The sequence below is a fragment of the Podarcis pityusensis genome, assembly GCF_964106645.2.
Source record: "Podarcis pityusensis genome assembly, chromosome: 14".
NCBI lineage: Eukaryota > Metazoa > Chordata > Lepidosauria > Squamata > Lacertidae > Podarcis > Podarcis pityusensis.
In genome coordinates, this window is record NC_138039.1 from 3,700,642 (window position 1) to 3,719,236 (window position 18,595).

Below are 18,595 nucleotides of genomic sequence, written 5' to 3' on the forward strand. Positions count from 1 at the left end.
TTTTCTGAGGTGTGCTTTGTTTGTGATCTATGGAAATAGTGGAAAGTATTGGAAGAATTATTATCATCATCATCATCATTATTATTATTATTATTATTATTATTATATATTGTGAACCTTCCTGAGATCTTCAGATGAAGGGTGTTATATATATTAAATGAATGAATGAATAATAAAACACCAGAGAAACAAGAGCAGAAAGTTAGGGTTCCCAACAACAGAAAGGTTGTTGAGCTTTTTGTAGTTTTGGCCAAAGTTGTTAAGCTTTTTTTGCCAAAATGGGACATTTTTGAGCTATTTCTGAAGAGAATCAGCAAAAACAACACTGCCAGCATGGGCTGCTATACCTCCGAGTATTTAGCCAATTTCCACATGGACACTGCTTGCATCTGCAGGATTCTGGATATGTCCAGGAAATTCCAGACAGATTGGTTCTGATTGTTGGGAAATGTCTTGAACAACTGCATTTAGCAGAAATAACATGCAAACAGATGTTGAAATATGGCTTTTACAGCTCTGCCAGAAATAGCATTTTCTCCCAATGTTGAAGAATAAGGTGGTAATTAGATGGGAATATTAACTCGTCCCCAGGAGTAACAAAGATTCTTTTTTTAAAGGATTCAGCTTGTAAAGTCCCTTTAATTAACAATGTCTTGCTGCCACTGCAATATTAACTTGTAAAGATGAGACTTTTGTGGATGGTGGGTCTCTTCTTAGGAAAGGGAGGAGGGGCTATGTATATATTAATTGCTGGGCCCTTACTTTGAAGCCTCAGTTTAGTGCTAAATAAGGGGAACAGGTAATTTGAGTGGCCACACACAGCACCTCCTGTATGCATACAACTTTGCTTCCGTGTTTTTGATATCCACTCCCTTATTCAGAAAAAAAACCAGATTTCAGGGGTTCTTAAGGAAGTTTGTTAATCATATCCAGCCACATTCTCAGCCTAACTCCCCCACCCCCGCCCCCGATAGCTACTAGGTCCTGCTCAGAACAAAGTTCTTAAACACAAAATTATAGTTAACAGAATACAACCATGTTCTCTTTTGCTCTTCTTTTATCCAACAGGCAATTTGTGCTCACTGGGCTGTATTTTCATTTCTGAAAATCCCAGCTTTTATTCAGTAATGAATACCAGCGAAAAGCCTGTCAAATTCAGTCAATGAATGGTATGGGGGCCTCTTCCACAACCTCAGTTGCCTCCACCAAATGGAAAATCTCTTCATCCCATGGTCATAATTGGATTGAGGGGAGGGGCAGCTCTTGAAACCAAGCCTATATACAATTTACTCCACCTTATAAAACAGTAATTTAGTGATAAATGCAATGGAGAGTTTCCCATCCCCCATTCCCACATAGTGTTCCTTCCATTTATGTCTGAACCACAGCTGGTGTCAGGTGTGGTGATTTGGTTTTGCTTTCTGTTAAAACACTGGCAGCGGATAGGCTTTTTTCTTCTTTAGGAGCAGATGGCAGCCACTCACTTATTGGAAATGGGTAACCTTTTTCTGTTGGCGGGGGTGAACCATGTGTCTGACAGCCGCCTTTCCACCATGGCCCCCACCATGGTTCACTTTGTAGCAACCTGACATTCAACCCTGACATGGTGACTGGGAGCGGCTGCCGAGACCACATAACACCAGTCTTGAAAGACCTACATTGGCTCCCAGTACGTTTCCAAGGACAATTCAAACTGTTGGTGCTGACCTTTAAAGCCCTAAACGGCCTCGGTCCAGTATACCTGAAGGAGTGTCTCCACCCCCATCGTTCTGCCCGGACACTGAGGTCCAGCTCCGAGGGCCTTCTGGTGGTTCCCTCCCTGCGAGAAGTGAGGTTACAGGGAACCAGGCAGAGGGCCTTCTCGGTAGTGGCACCCGCCCTGTGGAACGCCCTCCCACCAGGTGTCAAAGAGAAAAACAGCTACAGTGGTACCTCGGGTTACAGACGCTTCAGGTTACAGACGCTTCAGATTACAGACTCCGCTAACCCAGAGATAGTACCTCGGGTTAAGAACTTTGCTTCAGGATGAGAACAGAAATCGCGTGGTGGCGGCACAGTGGCAGTGGGAGGCCCCATTAGCTAAAGTGGTACCTCAGGTTAAGAACCACTGTACCAGACTTTTAGAAGACATCTGAAGGCAGCCCTGTTTAGGGAAGTTTTTAATGTTTAATAGACTATTGTATTTTAATATTCTGTTTGAAGCCACCCAGAGTGGCTGGGGAAACCCAGCCAGATGGGCAGGGTATAAATAATAAATTATTATCAATCAATCAATCAATCAATCTTTATTATGGTCCAGAGACCCAACAAATCATTACAAATCAATACACAATTCATACAACCTACCTCCAGGTTAAACAAGCATTTTGTTTAGAATATAGGGCTTATTATTATTATTATTATTATTATTATTATTATTACCATAGGAACATGGGAGTCTGCCTTGTACTTAACCATTGGTCCATCTACCGCAGCAGCATTATATACAGTGACTATCTCTTCCCTCTATCATGTTGTGTGGGACTATTGGCTGCTGCTGTTGGAAGTTACTGAACCTTTCCTTCTCTGCTTTCAGAGGAAACATGGTGACTGCAGAAATACCTGAACCACACATGATAGCATAAAAATTGAGTGTTTCTTTTCAGTCCCAAGCTAACCTCACTGTTTGTAGCTGGACCTCAATAAGGGCTTAGAAATATCCATTAAATAACAACCTTGACATGACGATATAATGACTTTTAAAATGTTGTGATTTTAAGTATTGCTTTCGGATACTGTTCTACAGAATGCAGTTCTACTATGTCTTTTAAACAAGCCACACCTCCAAACTCCCAGTTGATGCCATATCTTATTAAATTATCTCATCGGGTCCCTTGCCTTTTCACATGGCAAGACAGCTTTCCTCCCCCATGCGGCCCATTATTTTACCTCCATTTGACCTCTGTCTAATTCATACAACAACTGTGTGGGTTAAACCCTTAAAAAAATTTTTTTTAATGGATCAGTTACAATCAGTGGGGATTATCCGCTTTTTGCCTGACACAAAGATGAAAGCTTATCTCGTCACTAGATATGTGCCTTTGTTCGCTAGAGAAAGGTAAGTTAGGAGATTGTGATCTTACAGGGCCATCTGTACCTATTTCAGCCCTTGGACTTGTGTCACCTCAGGTGACAGATTTTTGCTTTTCTCCATCTGCTGGGATGGCAACCTATAATAGTTACATTCTCATATTCTTAGACCTTCCACCGTCCTAAATACGCAGCCTAAGGACTGTTCCTGCTGTCTGCCTGCTCACCCTTTAGGTGTTTTGATACACATTTCAGTATTGTTGAACACCACCTCAGGGCCCAACATGGGATGCAGTATATAAATGTTTTAATTAATTGTGGGTAATTTCTCTGTCCTGAGTCAATTCAACTTGACAGCTTTCATTCCTGTTTACAATATTTCAATGCCACATTTCTATTGATACTTGAAATGGCCTATAGTTATTTTTTTTCCAAAGAATAAGTTGCAATTTATCAAATGAGGAAAATTAAAACAGCAGTGAATCGCATTGTATAGATTTAGGAAGATAACTTCCCCTGTGGGTCATCCTTCAGCGTTGAGCATGAAAAGCAAATGTGATGCCACTGATGGTTTTCTTTTGGAATGGGCGGTTTCTTATCTCATTTTAAACTGAAAGATTTCTGGTATCCTGTGTTAGGTAGGTGGTTTCTTCTACCAGTTGGGTGGATAGAATGTGTAACCTGCCAAAAGTTCAAGGTAGAAAGCCTGAAAGCCTTGATTTGAAATCTAGAAAGCCCATACCTCCTGTATTGTTCTCTTAAAGCAGTGGTTTCTGAGCTGTCATCTGGAGTTCTTTGGTTTATCGGGACTTCCTCAATGACATCAGCAATGGTGGGCAACATTCCCTGAAAGGCAGCCTGGCCACAGCTTCCTGTCTTTCCTGTTCTTTCCCTGAAATGTGAGTCAGTCCATACAGACTCATTAGGCTTCTCCAGCCAGGTGGGTGGGGTATAAATAATAAATTATTATTAAAATTATTATTATTACTACTACTATTAAATTATTATTTAATAATTAAATTATTATTATTATTACTACTACAACTCCCCATCCCACATGAACTATCCTTGGAGGTGCCTCAGAGTCAACTGCAATGTGCTGGAACACTTGAGCAGGTGGAACAGTAAAATGTTCCCTGTCCTAAAACTAATGCTCAGTAGTGAGTGGGCCATCAGCTTTGTGTATTACACTTCTAACTAGAATCCAGAGCTAAAGAAAACAAACAAACAAAAAGTGTTTTTCCCCCCTTATTCTTTATTTTGGGGATTATAATTATCCAGTTGCAACCTTTCTTACAGCCCAGAGTATACTGTTCTCTTCCTGTGGAGAACTTCAGAATATGAGGAATAAGTTTGCAGCTGCCTGCATACATTGAAATGTTCAATCTCTTTCCTATTTTGTCTCCCCACAGTGCTGGCATAGCTGTTGGCTTCTATGGAAATGGGGAGACCAGTGATGGCATTCATCGGCTAACATCTTCACTGCGGCACGCCAATCTCACTGTTGCCGGGGTCCAAGACCGGGTAAGTGGAAGAAGGCTCCCCCCAAAGACAGAGAGGGAGAGAGCTGTTGTTGAAACCTTGTCCTCAGGTGAGAACCCACCTGTGTGTCTGCCTCTCTGTTCTCATCTGCTTCCCAACAGGTCCTTGACAGCTTCCATTAGCAGAAGGAAATACAGTTCTATTTCCTTTCATTCCTTGTTCTAAAAATATCCAAGCAAGTCAAACCTGTTAAATAAAATAATGTTCCATCACGATTATGCTTGGTTCAAGCTGCTGCATGTTAATGCTTTCCCCAACCTTCCTGAGCAGCGACAATACACAAAAAAACAGCAAAACCACAATGTTAATTTACACCTGTACTGCTTGATAATGAGACTATAAAGAACTGCCTCTTAGGGAGCCATATCAATAATCCAGTTAGCCCAATACTCTAGCAGCAACAATCCTGCGCCTTTTCCAGTCTTAGTTATCTGAGATTCCTTACATGAAGATGCTTAGGTTAAACCCTTAAAAACAGGGCTAGCCTTCTTTTTTGCAGGGTAAGTTGCAGATTGTTAAGTGGGAAGGATTCCCATTTCAGAAAGTCTAGAAGTAGAGATATTGCAAATGGCACCTCTAGCACCTGTTTTTATTGTAAAGCAGGAATTTGTCCTCATGGAACAAATAATCTCAAATAATTTCTCAGTGCAACATGTGAGGCAGTCACACAGAAGTGAAACCACATGGCCTGCTTTGTCTTCAAGTGACCAATAGTCTATTATGGTATGATGGAGTTGAGGAAGGTTTGGTTTTGTAAACCCAGGTTGCGTCCACTGAATGAAAGCCTTGCTCAGATCCACTTGTGTATAAATTACTTATGAAATCTGACCACACTTGGAATTGTGGATGTGCTTTCTGAGCTGATTTGCAGACTCTGTTTTAGCACAACAGCGATCTGTGGCGGTAGAGTCAGCTCTAGCAGTGCCACCTCTGTGTACTGGGAAATACGCTTTGCTGCAGCAAGCCCACAAAGAAAAGGGAATGTTCTCTCTTTTCATTGGAGCAGCCCTCAACCACCGAGCAATAAAGTACCCTCCCTGTAAAAGAGGCAGGATGAATTTGCCAACATTTTGTTTGAGAAGATAGTGGTAGCAGGTTGTCCTTGCCACATAGCAGCAAAGTCTGGATGCCTGGTGAAATTCTATTAGACAGAGCATCTCTTCCTGCCTGTCCTGTCCTGAAGAGATTATTAGTATGTATTTCTGCATGCATTGTCAGATTTGTGTGAGAGTGTTAATGGGACAAATCTATATCATTGCAATTAGCTGCATTGCTGGTTTTTGGATATGATTGATAAGCTGCTTTAGAGCATCTCACTTGAAGCTGACCAACTTGCTAGCCCTTTACTTTTATGTGTGTGCCTGTGCTGATGTGGAGAACTCATTCCTGTCTTTCTTTATCCACAGGTGCAAAATATTGCAGTTGCTCTGAACAAAACAGCAGAGCCCAACTTGGGGTTCCTGGAGGTAATGTTTGCTAAACAGACAGATTATCTGCACGTGGTTCAAAAGCTCCAAGGACTCTTGGATGAACTTGTGAGGCAGACAACAGAGATTCCTTTCTGGAAGAATGATGACGTCTCTCTAGAATTGCTGGCGGGTCGTATTGATCTGTATGACTGGTACAGGTAAGCAGGCTGTGTACTCTTACATGTGTGTTCTTTATGCTGTTTTGGTGCTTGTTCAAGCTGAGTGTTCAAGCTTCAGCTTCCTATGCTATTTTTCTGTAGTTAGAAGTGCTAGTATCCCCACTCTTTTAAATAGAAAGGTTTTTGAGCATTTACCAGTAATCTTAGTCCAATTCTGAATTGCCTTGATATTGATCTGATGATAATGATGCAATGGCATGTAGCTCCAAGCCAAAGCAAATGAGCTTTGTAGCATTCATTTCTCAATCTCTGTAGTGGGTGTGGGAATCAGAATATTGCACTGCTTGTCCAAGACTTGCTTGTCACTTTTGCGCATTTTAATTGTCTCCTGTGTTGTTTTTTTAATCTGTGTTTTGGTTTTGCTACAGGTGGCTGGGATACCTGGGCTTACTCATGTTCCATGTCCTAATCTGTTTGCTGGTGCTATTTGGACTAATTAGAAACTCAAAGGCCATTCTTGTGGGGTAGGTTGATGTGGAAACAGTATGTGAAGGTATTAAAATGAGCTTGTTTTAATCTTCAGTTCTGTGCCCTTCAAGTCTTCCATACACTATTAAGTAGTGTTTACTCAGTGAGCGATGCTTGCTGCATTCAAAAAGGTCATTTGGAGTTTTTTTCTGACAGGGCCATGGCTTTTTCTAGGAGGCATTAACAAGAAAGTGCATTCATGTAACAGTTACACAGTTGCACTGTGCTTGTGTCCATCTTTGAACTTGGAAAGATGAGAAAATGTTCTTCAAAGTGAATGTAATTCTAATGGTCTCTGGTGTACACTCCATGGATAAGAAAGGTGAATGCAGTACTACGTCTCTGGTTGAAGATATTCCTCGTGGTGCAGAATTAGACCCATGCATGTATGGGTTGGAAATGCCACATCTTAAAAACTGCCAAGTCCCTATGGTGTGCTTTGATCTTACCAGTGGGGATGTGCTTATTGTAATGGACCTTTTAATATGGTTAAGATGATGAGGCCCTTCACGTGCACTGTACACCTGCATATTGGTCATTTGCAGTGTCATTTGCATATGCACTCAGAAGTTGAACTTGTGTATTTAATTTAGAGATGGATCTCACATTACAGAGGCTTTAAATCCAGGCATTTTGGGGGCCGGACAGGGAATGCTTACCATGAAGAATGTGTTTCTGGGAAACAAAAGGGTAAAACTGATAAAGGAAGGCATTGAGGTGCTTAAACAAAACGCAAAACAGCAGCTACCATTCTGTGGTTCAGGAGAAACTTACTTATCCACACAGTTGATTAATGGAGTCAGAAGGATTATATCTGTAGCTTCCTTATTGCTTGTGAAAGTGTATTGCACAAAAAAGATCAAGCTGTGTAAATTAAATACCTTGTTTTGACAAGTTAAAATCATACAATAACATGTGATGCTTTTCATTACGACTTGGGAAGTCACAAGATGTGGCTAGAGCTTGACATTTTCAAGGATTTGCATACCTCTTTTACACAGTTGGTGCTTTGGTGGTACTGCATAATTCTGTTGATCTAAATACAAAATTTTCCTTTGTGATCTGGGAGTATGTTCTCATGAAATCAGTGGGACACTATACGTAGGATCAGGCTGCAAATACATATGGCAGTCCAAAGTCATAATTTGTGTGTGCAAGAGGCAGGGATTTTGAAACGGCTGAGAAATTGAGCAGAAGGAGCATCCACTCCCCCTGTCCTCCTCTCTACAAAGGTCATCCATCAGGGTGACAATTGAGCCCCAAACTCAGGCCTGACCCCAGACTGGCATGGATGCAGTGTCATCCAGGAATATCTGCAGTTGTTCCTCCACGCCCCTTTCAGTCATCTTACCCGGAAAGGAAGTACTTGAGACCAGGTGATAGCCCATAGCTGTATCATCAATACCATATAACAATGTACCCTGTGAAGAATTTAAACCCAGTGTATGTATATTTTGGTCCAATTCAGACAAAAAAGCAGCTTTTAAATCATGGTGTGTGGCAGTGCTTTTTTTCTGGGGGGATGCAGGAGTACACATACCCCTAAACAATCTAAGTTTGGCCTCAATGAGGGTAGTATTTCTGTTGGAGATGTAAAGAGAAAGGTGGTACTTTTTTCATGTATGGTGGGAATGCAAGAAGGTTAAAGAATATTGGGAAAGGATATATAATGAATTGAAAAAAATGTTGAAAAAAACAGAATCTTTCCTGCTTGGAATTTTAGATCATGATATAAGAGAGGGAAATTGGAGATGGTTTATGTATGGGACAACAGCAGCAAGAATTTTATTAGCACAAGTATGGAAAACAGAGAAAATGCCAACAAAGGAAGAACTGGCTAAGCTGACAGAGAGGATACATGAGAGAGACAACATTGGTTTCAAAAAAGAGTGGGAACCATTTATAAACTATATAAAAAGACAGTATAAAGATTTGGACTCTTTTTGGCACTTTTTGACTAAACTTTCACAACTATATAAGAGGCAAAATCAGCAGGGTGTAGAATTTGTTTAATAAATCAATACGGAAATACGGGGGAAGCCAAAGAGTGGGGAGGGGAGAAATGTGGATATATAAATTATTCAAGTAAGATTTGTGGAAAATTTGTTGTTATAATTTGAAAATTCAATAAAAATTATTAAAAATAAATAAATGAGGGTAGTATTTCAGTATGAGTAGGAAAATGACAGTACCCCTAAACATTTTTTTAGAAAAAAGCACTGGTGTATGGTAACCATAATTTATGGTTTGGGCTTCCAAAATTACCGGAATGCAAATCATAGTTTAGAGCTTCTTACATGTTTTGATTTCTGTTCTCTCAGCAGTCCCCTACAAGAGTTCACTCCTGTATCCATGGCGCAGCAGCCTCTGCAGGCAGAGCAAAGGCAGTAACTACTGCTTGTTTCTTCATTTAAAAGCATTTTTAAGTAGTGTACACTATGTAAAATATAAAAAACAATATCCATTAAAACAAAAATACAGTCTTAATCATGCAATATAAAACATAAAAGCAAATGAAAGCAAATGGGAAAAAAAGAATAAGCTGTTTTAGTGATTCGTTATTTTTGTATTGTGTTTTACTGTTTCGTAATGATGTAACATGCTTTGGGACCACTGATGAAGAAAGTGTAATAAATGCATCTAATAAATAAACATCCATAGTTAATCCATTCAGTCATTATCACATCAGACCATAGCTCATACAAACTATGACTTTAAACCCACTTCAAACCATGGTTTGCAGGCTGTTTGCAAACCATGGCTTATCAATTCAGATATCACAGTCATGACTCAGTGGGATGCCAAAACCAAGTCGTCATTATCTTGATTAATTGTCCCATCTCTTTATTTCTGTTGTGGGTTTTTTTTTCTATTTGTGCAGTGGATTTTGTGATTCTTGGGTGTAGTATTCCAAAGTAGCAAGCTATGCATAAAGGAGTGCCTACATTTTAATAACAGGATTTGCTTATTGTCATGTATACACAATAATGAAAACCTGTGTTTTGGTGTTCAAAAGACTGTTATTAACATAGTATCTTCTGGTGTATTTTACTGGCAATATTCAAGAATTCCAGAGACCTGGACTTAACAATTAGACGCCGGTTCTAAGGATTTTCAGCAATGATAAGGGCTGAGATCCAAAGAACTATTGTAAGAGTGTCAGAGGATGTGTGTCTAGCTCTCTCTTTTCCTTTTGGACTGACCCCCTCAATGCAGTGTTTGTTTGTTTGTTTGTTTGTTTGCAAAACAAAGCTCACTGGCCAGTTTAGAAATAAACTGCAATCAAAGCAATTTTTTAAATGTCCTCTAGTTTCAGGGGGTTTTTTTGCCAGTGAGAGTGGAATAGAAAAACAAATCTACTGCCATCCTGAGCATGCAGAATTGACTTATGCTACTCAGATCCTGCTTGTGCTACTTTTAAGAATGACTTATTGTTATTTTATTTTATTATTATTTATTATATTGTTTCTATGCTGCCCATCTAACTGGGTTTCCTTAGCCACTCTGGGCGGCATCTAACAAAATATTAAAACACAAAAAATATGGAACCTGTTAGCTTTCTAGAAAAAAATCTCTTCAGTCTGCAATATGTCTGTTCTGTTGCCTATCATCCTTGTAGCATTTGCAACTCAAAATGGCGGGATGGTCATGGATCCGGGCTGCTTTACCAAGAGACAGAGTGCCTGCTTGATCACACAACCTGATTTTATTACATTGTTAATTGAGAGTCTTAAGGCAAAAAAGCAGGATATAAATAGTCGCATAACAGAAAACATTTTTTCCTGCCCTACAGAATTACAAAAGATACGTATTTTTTAAAATTGCCAACAGTTTCACTTGCAAAGAAGAGAAAAAATGTGTGAGAAGTTGAGAAGTCTCTCACACTTCAGTGTTTTCTCTACTGTTGTGCTTGGTGTTTAATGGTCAGGCCGATGGCTTCTTATGGGCACTCTTAAAAGTCAGGGGTGTGAAATACAGCTCCAGGCCAGTAGCTGGACCGCACAGTGTTCCTTGCACAACGATATGTATGTTTGCTGTTCGCACCTTTAGACTGCAGTCCCAGACCCTTTGGGCAGTGTCTCCTCACAGCCAATCTTCAGGACAAGAGAACCTAAAACTATTTGTCCTGCTCATTCAATCCTCAAATCCCCGTCAAAGTTGTGAGCCAGCAGAATTTGGTCTTGTGCCTTTCAGGTGTAGAAGGAAAGAAGAAAATTCACCGATTCCAAATATGAAGGGCATAGGGCAAAAAATGAACTGCAAAGTAACTGTTCTGTTCATAAGTGGCCTGCTTTGAGGTTTCCTGTAAATAATTATTTATACAGCGCTGTTATTCCACAACAAAGAGGTTAGGGTGCTTATCGAAGCAGCTACTCCTTCAGATTTCCAGTTACGGAAACGTAAATTGTTTGGCAACTTTTCCTCCTCCTTATTGCTTTGAACTCTAAATTAGAAGTTACATTTAAGATTAAGGTATTAGAATGGAGCCAAGGTGTCTGCCAAACTGAGCCTGTTTCTCTTTCTCCTGCAGAGTGTGTCTTCTAGGGGTGCTTGCCCTCATTGTGAGCTGGGGGTCCCTGGGTCTGGAGTTAGCTGTTGCTGTGGTAAGTGGCTATGATACAAAACTCACACACCTTGCACTGCTGTTTAAGCAGACAGGTGAACCATTCTCTCCATTGACACATTATTTACTGCTAGATAAAAAAAGAACCCTAGGGTGCAGTCCACCTGTACCACAGGAGCAGCATCCATGTGTATTATTATTTTTATCACTACTACTACTACAGTGCAAAATCACAATATTAAAATTGGATAGAACAATTAACAATCAAAAAAATTAAGTCCCAGTAGGCCCATGCCTCTTCCCTGCCCACCCCCCGCACCTGCCAAGGTAGCACAAGCCATTCAGAGCAGGGAGAATGGGAGATCTCTCAAATTCTCCTCTACCCTCTGCCCATATGTGGGGGGCAGGAATAATGGGATTCCTCCAGGCTAGGGATAAGTACAGTGGTACCTCGTGTTAAGAACTTAATTCGTTCCGGAGGTCCGTTCTTAATCTGAAACTGTTCTTAACCTGAGGTACCACTTTAGCTAATGGGGCCTCCCGCTGCCGCCGCACGATTTCTGTTCTCATCCTGAAGCAAAGTTGTTAACCCGAGGTACTATTTCTGGGTTAGCGGAGTCTGTAACCTGAAGCGTCTGTAACCTGAAGCGTCTGTAATCCAAGGTACCACTGTATTATGAAGCCCTCCAGATGTTTGCTGAACTACAACTCCCACAAGCCCCAGCCAGTCTGGCCAGTGGTCAGGGATCGTGGAAGGTGTAGTGTGGCACCATCATGTTGGCTGCTTTAGCTCCAAGCGCTACACCCATGGTGTAAGTAAATCAAGGCTGCAGCTCCTAGTAGCAGTTATGTGGGACTGTGGTTTACACACTGTTCCTGTGTAGAGACAATGAAGCTTCTTTGTCTTTATTTTTAAAAATTACTGGAAGCCTTATTTTTCTACACTTCAAGGAGCTGTTGATATGTATCATTTCTTGACAAAAAGCTTTTGGAGAAACAGGGTTGCTACTACCAGTGCCCCCCTTTTAAAATGGGAGGTATTTTATACTTTCAGCAGAATCAAGTGGCAAAGTTTTCCTGGACTGGACTGCTTAAAGTTTATGTGTTAGTGCTGATGGTGGGGAGTTTCCATATTTGAATGCTTGACCACAAAAACTCCTTCCTGAACATCATAAACTGGCCGATTTCCCCCTAGATCTTCTACATATAGAGAGATTTGTTGGAGTGGGTGGAAAGCAGGTACATGAGATGAGGTGTGCATCTTTCATCATATCCAGATGGTTTGATAGAAATCTGACATCCTGAACGTGTAGATCTTCTGCAGGAGTGCCATACATTCTTAGAACTGGATGCTTTTATAAAATCATGATTTCAAAGATACGTTTGAAGATCAAATTGGGAAGGGTAACATCGGGGCGGGGGATAAAATGTTTTTGTGCTCTGCTTGGCTACTATTTCTCCCCCTGTCTTTCTTACTACTTGTGTCATCTCTGCTCTCCTTTAGGGTTCCAGTGACTTCTGCGTTAACCCTGATGCCTACATCTCCAGAGTGGTAGAGGATTATGCGGTGCTAAGTACAGGTAAATGACTGCATTTTGTGTTTTGTAGAAAGGCAGGAAATGGAGGGTTAGGAGGTGTGAGGATGGCCCATGTCACCAGAACCTTGGTTCATCTCAGTGAACCGAGGCCTGGCATAAGCTCTGGTGTCAGGGTACTGTATTCCCCCTTTGCCTTTCCCCCTCCTCTGACCCTTTTGTCTCCATTGAATACGCCATGGCATGACCTGGATGTCTTGGCTTCCAGTGCAGCGGAACAGCAAGGCAATGACAATTGGCATCTTCAAAGAAGGTCCTCTGATATGGGCATTGTAGCATCTCTTCCCCCAAGTCCTAGTTCTCCCAATAAAACAGTATGTGACCAAGGGGTTGTCCAAGGTCTTTGTGGAAGCATATGAGACAGGGGATAGACAAGGTGTTTTTTTTATGGGTGAGTGTGTGGATATCTGTGAGAGAATCTGATTGACTGATTGAGGGATTGTGCCTCAGCCTTGACCATATTCCTTAAAGAACCTGCAATTGCTTAAATGACTTCTGTATATAAGGAAAGAAGCCCAGTTGGTGGAAATATAATTCAAAGTAGCCACTGCTCATACCGCGTTGGTGACTCCACACAAATAGATGCAAGTGGATTTGGTATGATGGCTATGTAAACAACGGGAAATCCATTCATGTGTTGAAACTGTGATTCATGTTTCTGTGGATTGATCTTGGCTTTTTGTAGTTCTGGGAATATGAGATCTCTTTTGAAAGCAAAATAAAAGCCAGAACGAGTGAGCATCTCAATTTAAAAGCATCCAGTCCCCTGTCATGCCAGAAAGGGCAGTTAAATAGGCTGGAACATTAAGAAAGAGAGAAATATGTTTCCTTAAAAGGGTAGTATGGGACTGTATTGACATTTTTTGGAAATTCAGATTCAAGTGCAACAGCAGTAAAACATTAGACGATGAAAGAATCCCAGTAGACCACTAGTGTGTGTGTTTAAATCTACAACACAAAACTGTGTGCTCAGGGTCTCTTAACAGTTAACACAGATTAACTATGACTTGCATGATTCTTAAAATAAATAGACAGATTAACCTAGCTGCCTTGAAAGAGAAAACCTACCTTTTTGAAAGAGCTTTGTCAGCTAGCAGGTGATAGACATTCTACAATAAGCTGTCCAGTTCTCCCCATGATGTAGAAAATGAATGTTTTGTTACAATCCAAGAATAAATAAATTGGTTTCAGCCACTATCATTTCCAGTATGCTAACAGTTTTTTGCACCATCATTCCACCATGATTTCTAGTGTAAAAATCCTTGCTTACAACCAGTATTCGAAATTAGCCAAGTGCCAGGCACATTTTGCACCTGGCTATCAGCCGCTTGCAACCAAGTGAAGATGCCTGGGCATCAGGCTGGTGCCTGACATCTTCTGGTGCCTGTCTGGAGATAATTGGATCTTGAAGGTTTTCACATACCTTGGTATAAGGAGCCATTTGGCACCTACCTTATGTATCTGAGTTTCTAACACTGCTTATAACTAAAGAAATAAAACAGTGAAAATGTTCTTATTTCTAAATACAATTTGTAGCTTGAAGGCATTTAACAAATAATGTTTTTCATTTTGAACAAAATATAAGAAAAACATCTATTATGTGTTTTCAGAATCAAGAGACATTTATTTATAGACAAACCCTCTTTTGCAGGAGACACCACTGATTTAAAATTGGTTTAAATTTGAATCAGTGATTATTTGTTAAATGGCATTAACTGATGTTTCTGTTCTTCTGCTCTACAAATTCAAAGAAATTGGGGATAGGGTAGAGAAATACTGAAATGTCTGTACCCTTCCCCCAGTAAGCTGCATGCATGTTCACAAATGCTGAAATCCAGGGTTTCCTGCCTCAGGGTCTTTGTATAAACTCAGCATTCAGCTGTGTTTAGCCCTGGGAAGCCTGAGCTCTCTGTACTAATTTGTTAGGCTTAGTAGCAGAGGTTCTTGACACATCTGTGACAAAGGGGTAATTGAACACCTTAGCTGAGTAATGTGCTCTCTTGGGCTTTGCCTCACCTGATCTAGACTGAGAAAGGTAGCAGATGAATGATGCCTTCAATTTGGGTCTCGGTAGGTAACGGTCCATTTGACAAAACGGTGCTTCGATAGCAGTCGAGGCAGGAAAGGGGGAGGCAGAATAGATGGCTGAACTGCTCCTTGGGTGAGCAGGTGACAGCTGTGGTGCTTGTGCAGGATTCTAATGGGGCTTTGCAGACTTCCTTCATGGCAGGGATAGTTCTGTCAACAATGTGGTTTAGCTACCTATTTATTTATTTTTAAGCAACTGTATATCTGCATTGATATCTTACTGTGTACACGGAAACAACATTTGTTAGTAACTGGTGATTTAAGATTATCCCCTAACCCTGCCAACAAAGATTTGTTTCTTTATAATGCATAAACAACTCCTGGTTTTATTAACCCATCTGTAAAAATAAACATGATATAGCCATGTATTTAGACATGGAAGGTGGTGGTGGGGAAACCATTCAGTACATGCTCCAAAAAGCAAGGACTACTCTACCCCCCCACCATATAACTCTGTGCTGCAAGCAAGAGAGTAGGGGTGCTGTGGAAAGGGGCCTCCATAACAGTTTCCCCAGACTCTACTCAAGACAAGAGTGCCAAGCCACATACTATGGCCAAGGTGACTAGAAGTGCACAAGGGGGCAGCACAGCAATTGCAGAACCACTCCAAAGTATTCTGGGTCAGTTTGGGCAAATATAACATTTTGGCCAGTGACTACTTTTTGTGGAGGAGCTATTTTGGGGTAGGCCAGGCAATATCCCTCCCCCAAGGGTGTGCTGCCCAAAGGTTCCCTTGCAGCCACTCCATCCACGTATATCCCCCACTTGACTAATGAGGAAGTCAGCTGGGTGTTCCTCAGTGATATGTATTTCTTGTTTATTTTTTTTTTTAACCCCCCTGCAACTTCAGTGTGCCATTCAGCTGCTAGTCCCTGATACATACCCTGAAAGAGATGGTAAATGTCCATAGAATTATATCAAATGTTACATGAGTAACAGTTTTTTCTTGCTTGTTTTTGCCCTGGAAGCTTTTCTGATTCCATAAAATAGATGCACCTTGCGCTCTATATCTGCAACTTCATAATTGTCTATATATGGTAGTTTCTGCCTACAGACTCACAATCCGCTAGACATGACACAAAAGGAAAAAGGAATGGGGAGGGAAGAGGAAAGCAAGGGTGGCAGCAGCCACTCCTTCAAACAACCAACAGATGAGGCAACGTTGATCTACTCCTTGTCATGATATACTTCCTGGGAGTCAATCTTCTAGTGTCCTAAGTCTCCTAGCTGGTGACAGAGGCCAGAGAAATGCTTCCCTTCAGTTCTGCAATCCCAAGTAACTACCATTTGGAGCTCAGTGTGTTGCTGTTTTTCTGGCAGGATATGGGGAAGCAAACTGGTCCTACTTTGGTGGATGGATGGGGCCAGATTTGTCTCCCCTTCGCCAAGACCCAGGACTAGCTAAGGCAACTTGAGTTTAAGAAATACAGAAGAGATCCTTGAGCTGCAGAGCTTTTGATAGGGGAATTTTCCATAAGTAACTTGACTGAAGAAAATTTGAAATTAAAATCAAGCTTGCTTTTCCTAATCAGGGATATAAATTGCTTGTTTTGATAGCATCCCAGCCAGACCGATAGATGTGATCTTCTGTATGATACATGAACCTTATATCCATAGTTGCATTTAATTGTAGGATAGTGTGGCATTTTTCCTCCTGTTGGAAAACAACAACAGTGAATAGCAGAAATTGAAATGCTTTTAAATATACCCAAATTACGTTGGCATGTTTCAAATCTAAGCAGAATAAATGGCGCAGAAGATAATCTGATTAAGTGTATCATTTTCTCCACTCACAGTTTAGAGATGAGATGAGATTCTTTTTGTTTTGTTTTTCCACATGCTCTGTGGAGGGGGGTGGAATGGAGCAGAGGGAAATGAAGCAATTTGGTGTGCAGGAAGGCTAGATTATTATATGCTCAGCTCATCTAGTATTCATTAAGTATGATAAGGCCAATAGAGTTGGACGCTGATGGGATAATCATCTTGCACTGCTGGGGGAACCCCAGTGCAGCCAATACGTTTGTTTTCAAGGCAGGAGGCCATTTGCCAGCCCCAGTCCTTCCAGCTGATTGTGTTTTATTACCCAGTGATTCAGTAAAGTTCAGAGGTGATGTACAATAAGATGTTTTGTGTCTGGATAACTGACTGGAATGATGCTGCATCAGACGCCATGTTGAATGGCTGAAAAGTCTCTCATTTCTAACAGGTCTATGATGGGTGGAGGAGGGAAGTAATTAGAGAGCGTGGGGACGCTTTCCCTTAATTAGTAGTTGTCAAGGTCTCTGAGCTCATCACCATTGGTCTTCATACATGTATTGTCATAATCCCCTCTGAGCCGGAAAAACCAATATGCTACTTCTAAAGAAGAACATTCATTTTGCAAGGGATTGCTTTGGAATGGGGAAGTGCATGGTTAGTTTACACCACCACCCCATCATTCCTTTACTTCAGACACCCCACTCCCTAGTGATCTGGAGCGGAGAAGCAACAAGTGGGGAAAGGGTTAAAAACCTCTTCCGTCTGCTGATTCTCTACTCTCAATTACCATCTTCCCTTGGCAGCAAACAAGTTTTGACAGGTGCAAGGCACAAGCAGACCTCTTCTTCGTGTTTGGACCTCTTCCTGTGCTGTGTGAACACCAACATTTAAACTTCTGTATATTTTAAAGTATGGTTGTGGATTTGTCTCCATATTGTTCTATGTTTTTGCAAACCACTTGGAGGTGCTTTACAGTCAAATGGTGTACAAATTCTATGACATAAATAAAATAAGCTTAAGCTTCATGGGTCCTATCATAGCCATTCCCTCTGAAATGGAGTCAGGGGGTCTCTTTAATCACCTCTGCTCCCTATATAGTGTGAATAGGATGAGGGTTGATTAAATATGCCTTTGTCTATCCCATTGTGCAACTGAGAGAGAACCACCCCGACTATCTTAGTACCAGGACAGATATACAAGGTGGCTACACTCTCATTTTGCAGAAATCGCTTGGAAGGTGCTGCACATTTTGTCCCATAACTTTCTTGGAGGGCTAGAGACTTACTTAAAAAACAGAAAAGAAAGCTCAGAGGTTGAGGAGCCTGCCCAAGTTCACCCATGGAAGGCTTTGTGGGGGCCAGGTTGTTGACCCCTGTTAGGTTGTTGAATCTTTCCCCATCCCCTTTCAATCAAGGTTTGCACTCGATTATAACAACCTCTTAAAGTAAAATAACCCTTTCTCCGCAACACCTTTCTGGTCTCCCTGGATGTTGAACCCAATACAGTGGTACCTCGGGTTACATACGCTTCAGGTTACAGACTCCTCTAACCCAGAAATAGTATCTCAGGTTAAGAACTTTGCTTCAGGGTGAGAACAGAAATTGCGCGGCGGCAGCGGGAGGCCCCATTAGCTAAAGTGGTGCTTCAGGTTAAGAACAGTTTCAGGTTAAGAACAGACCTCCGGAATGAATTAAGTACTTAACCCGAGGTGCCACTGTACCAGATAGACAGCATAGACTGAATTATTATGGGGGTGGGGGATTTCTGGGTGGTGTTTGAGGGATGCTGACAGGGCAGCCTGTTCTCCCATCCACTCATGCTATGCACGTTCTGCGAACAGGATTTCAATTTCCAGAACTGTCA

The 18,595-nt window shown here is 41.2% G+C and overlaps 2 protein-coding genes across 3 annotated transcripts in view; both read left to right on the plus strand.

The window, feature by feature from the left end:
• Nucleotides 1-2,046, plus strand: part of CARD11 (caspase recruitment domain family member 11) — a 308,118-nt gene extending 306,072 nt beyond the window's left edge. The window contains exon 24 of the transcript XR_013979425.1: nt 1,970-2,046. The gene's annotated coding sequence lies outside the window, so the exon portion shown is untranslated. The remainder of the gene's footprint in view (nt 1-1,969) is intronic.
• TTYH3 (tweety family member 3) overlaps nt 1-18,595 on the plus strand; it is a 79,108-nt gene that overhangs the window by 35,865 nt on the left and 24,648 nt on the right. For both annotated transcript variants that reach the window (XM_080981090.1, XM_080981091.1), the window contains exons 3-7: nt 4,482-4,593; nt 6,018-6,238; nt 6,628-6,723; nt 11,259-11,331; nt 12,796-12,871. In XM_080981090.1, the coding sequence (XP_080837216.1) occupies nt 4,482-4,593; nt 6,018-6,238; nt 6,628-6,723; nt 11,259-11,331; nt 12,796-12,871 (578 nt within the window). The remainder of the gene's footprint in view (nt 1-4,481; nt 4,594-6,017; nt 6,239-6,627; nt 6,724-11,258; nt 11,332-12,795; nt 12,872-18,595) is intronic.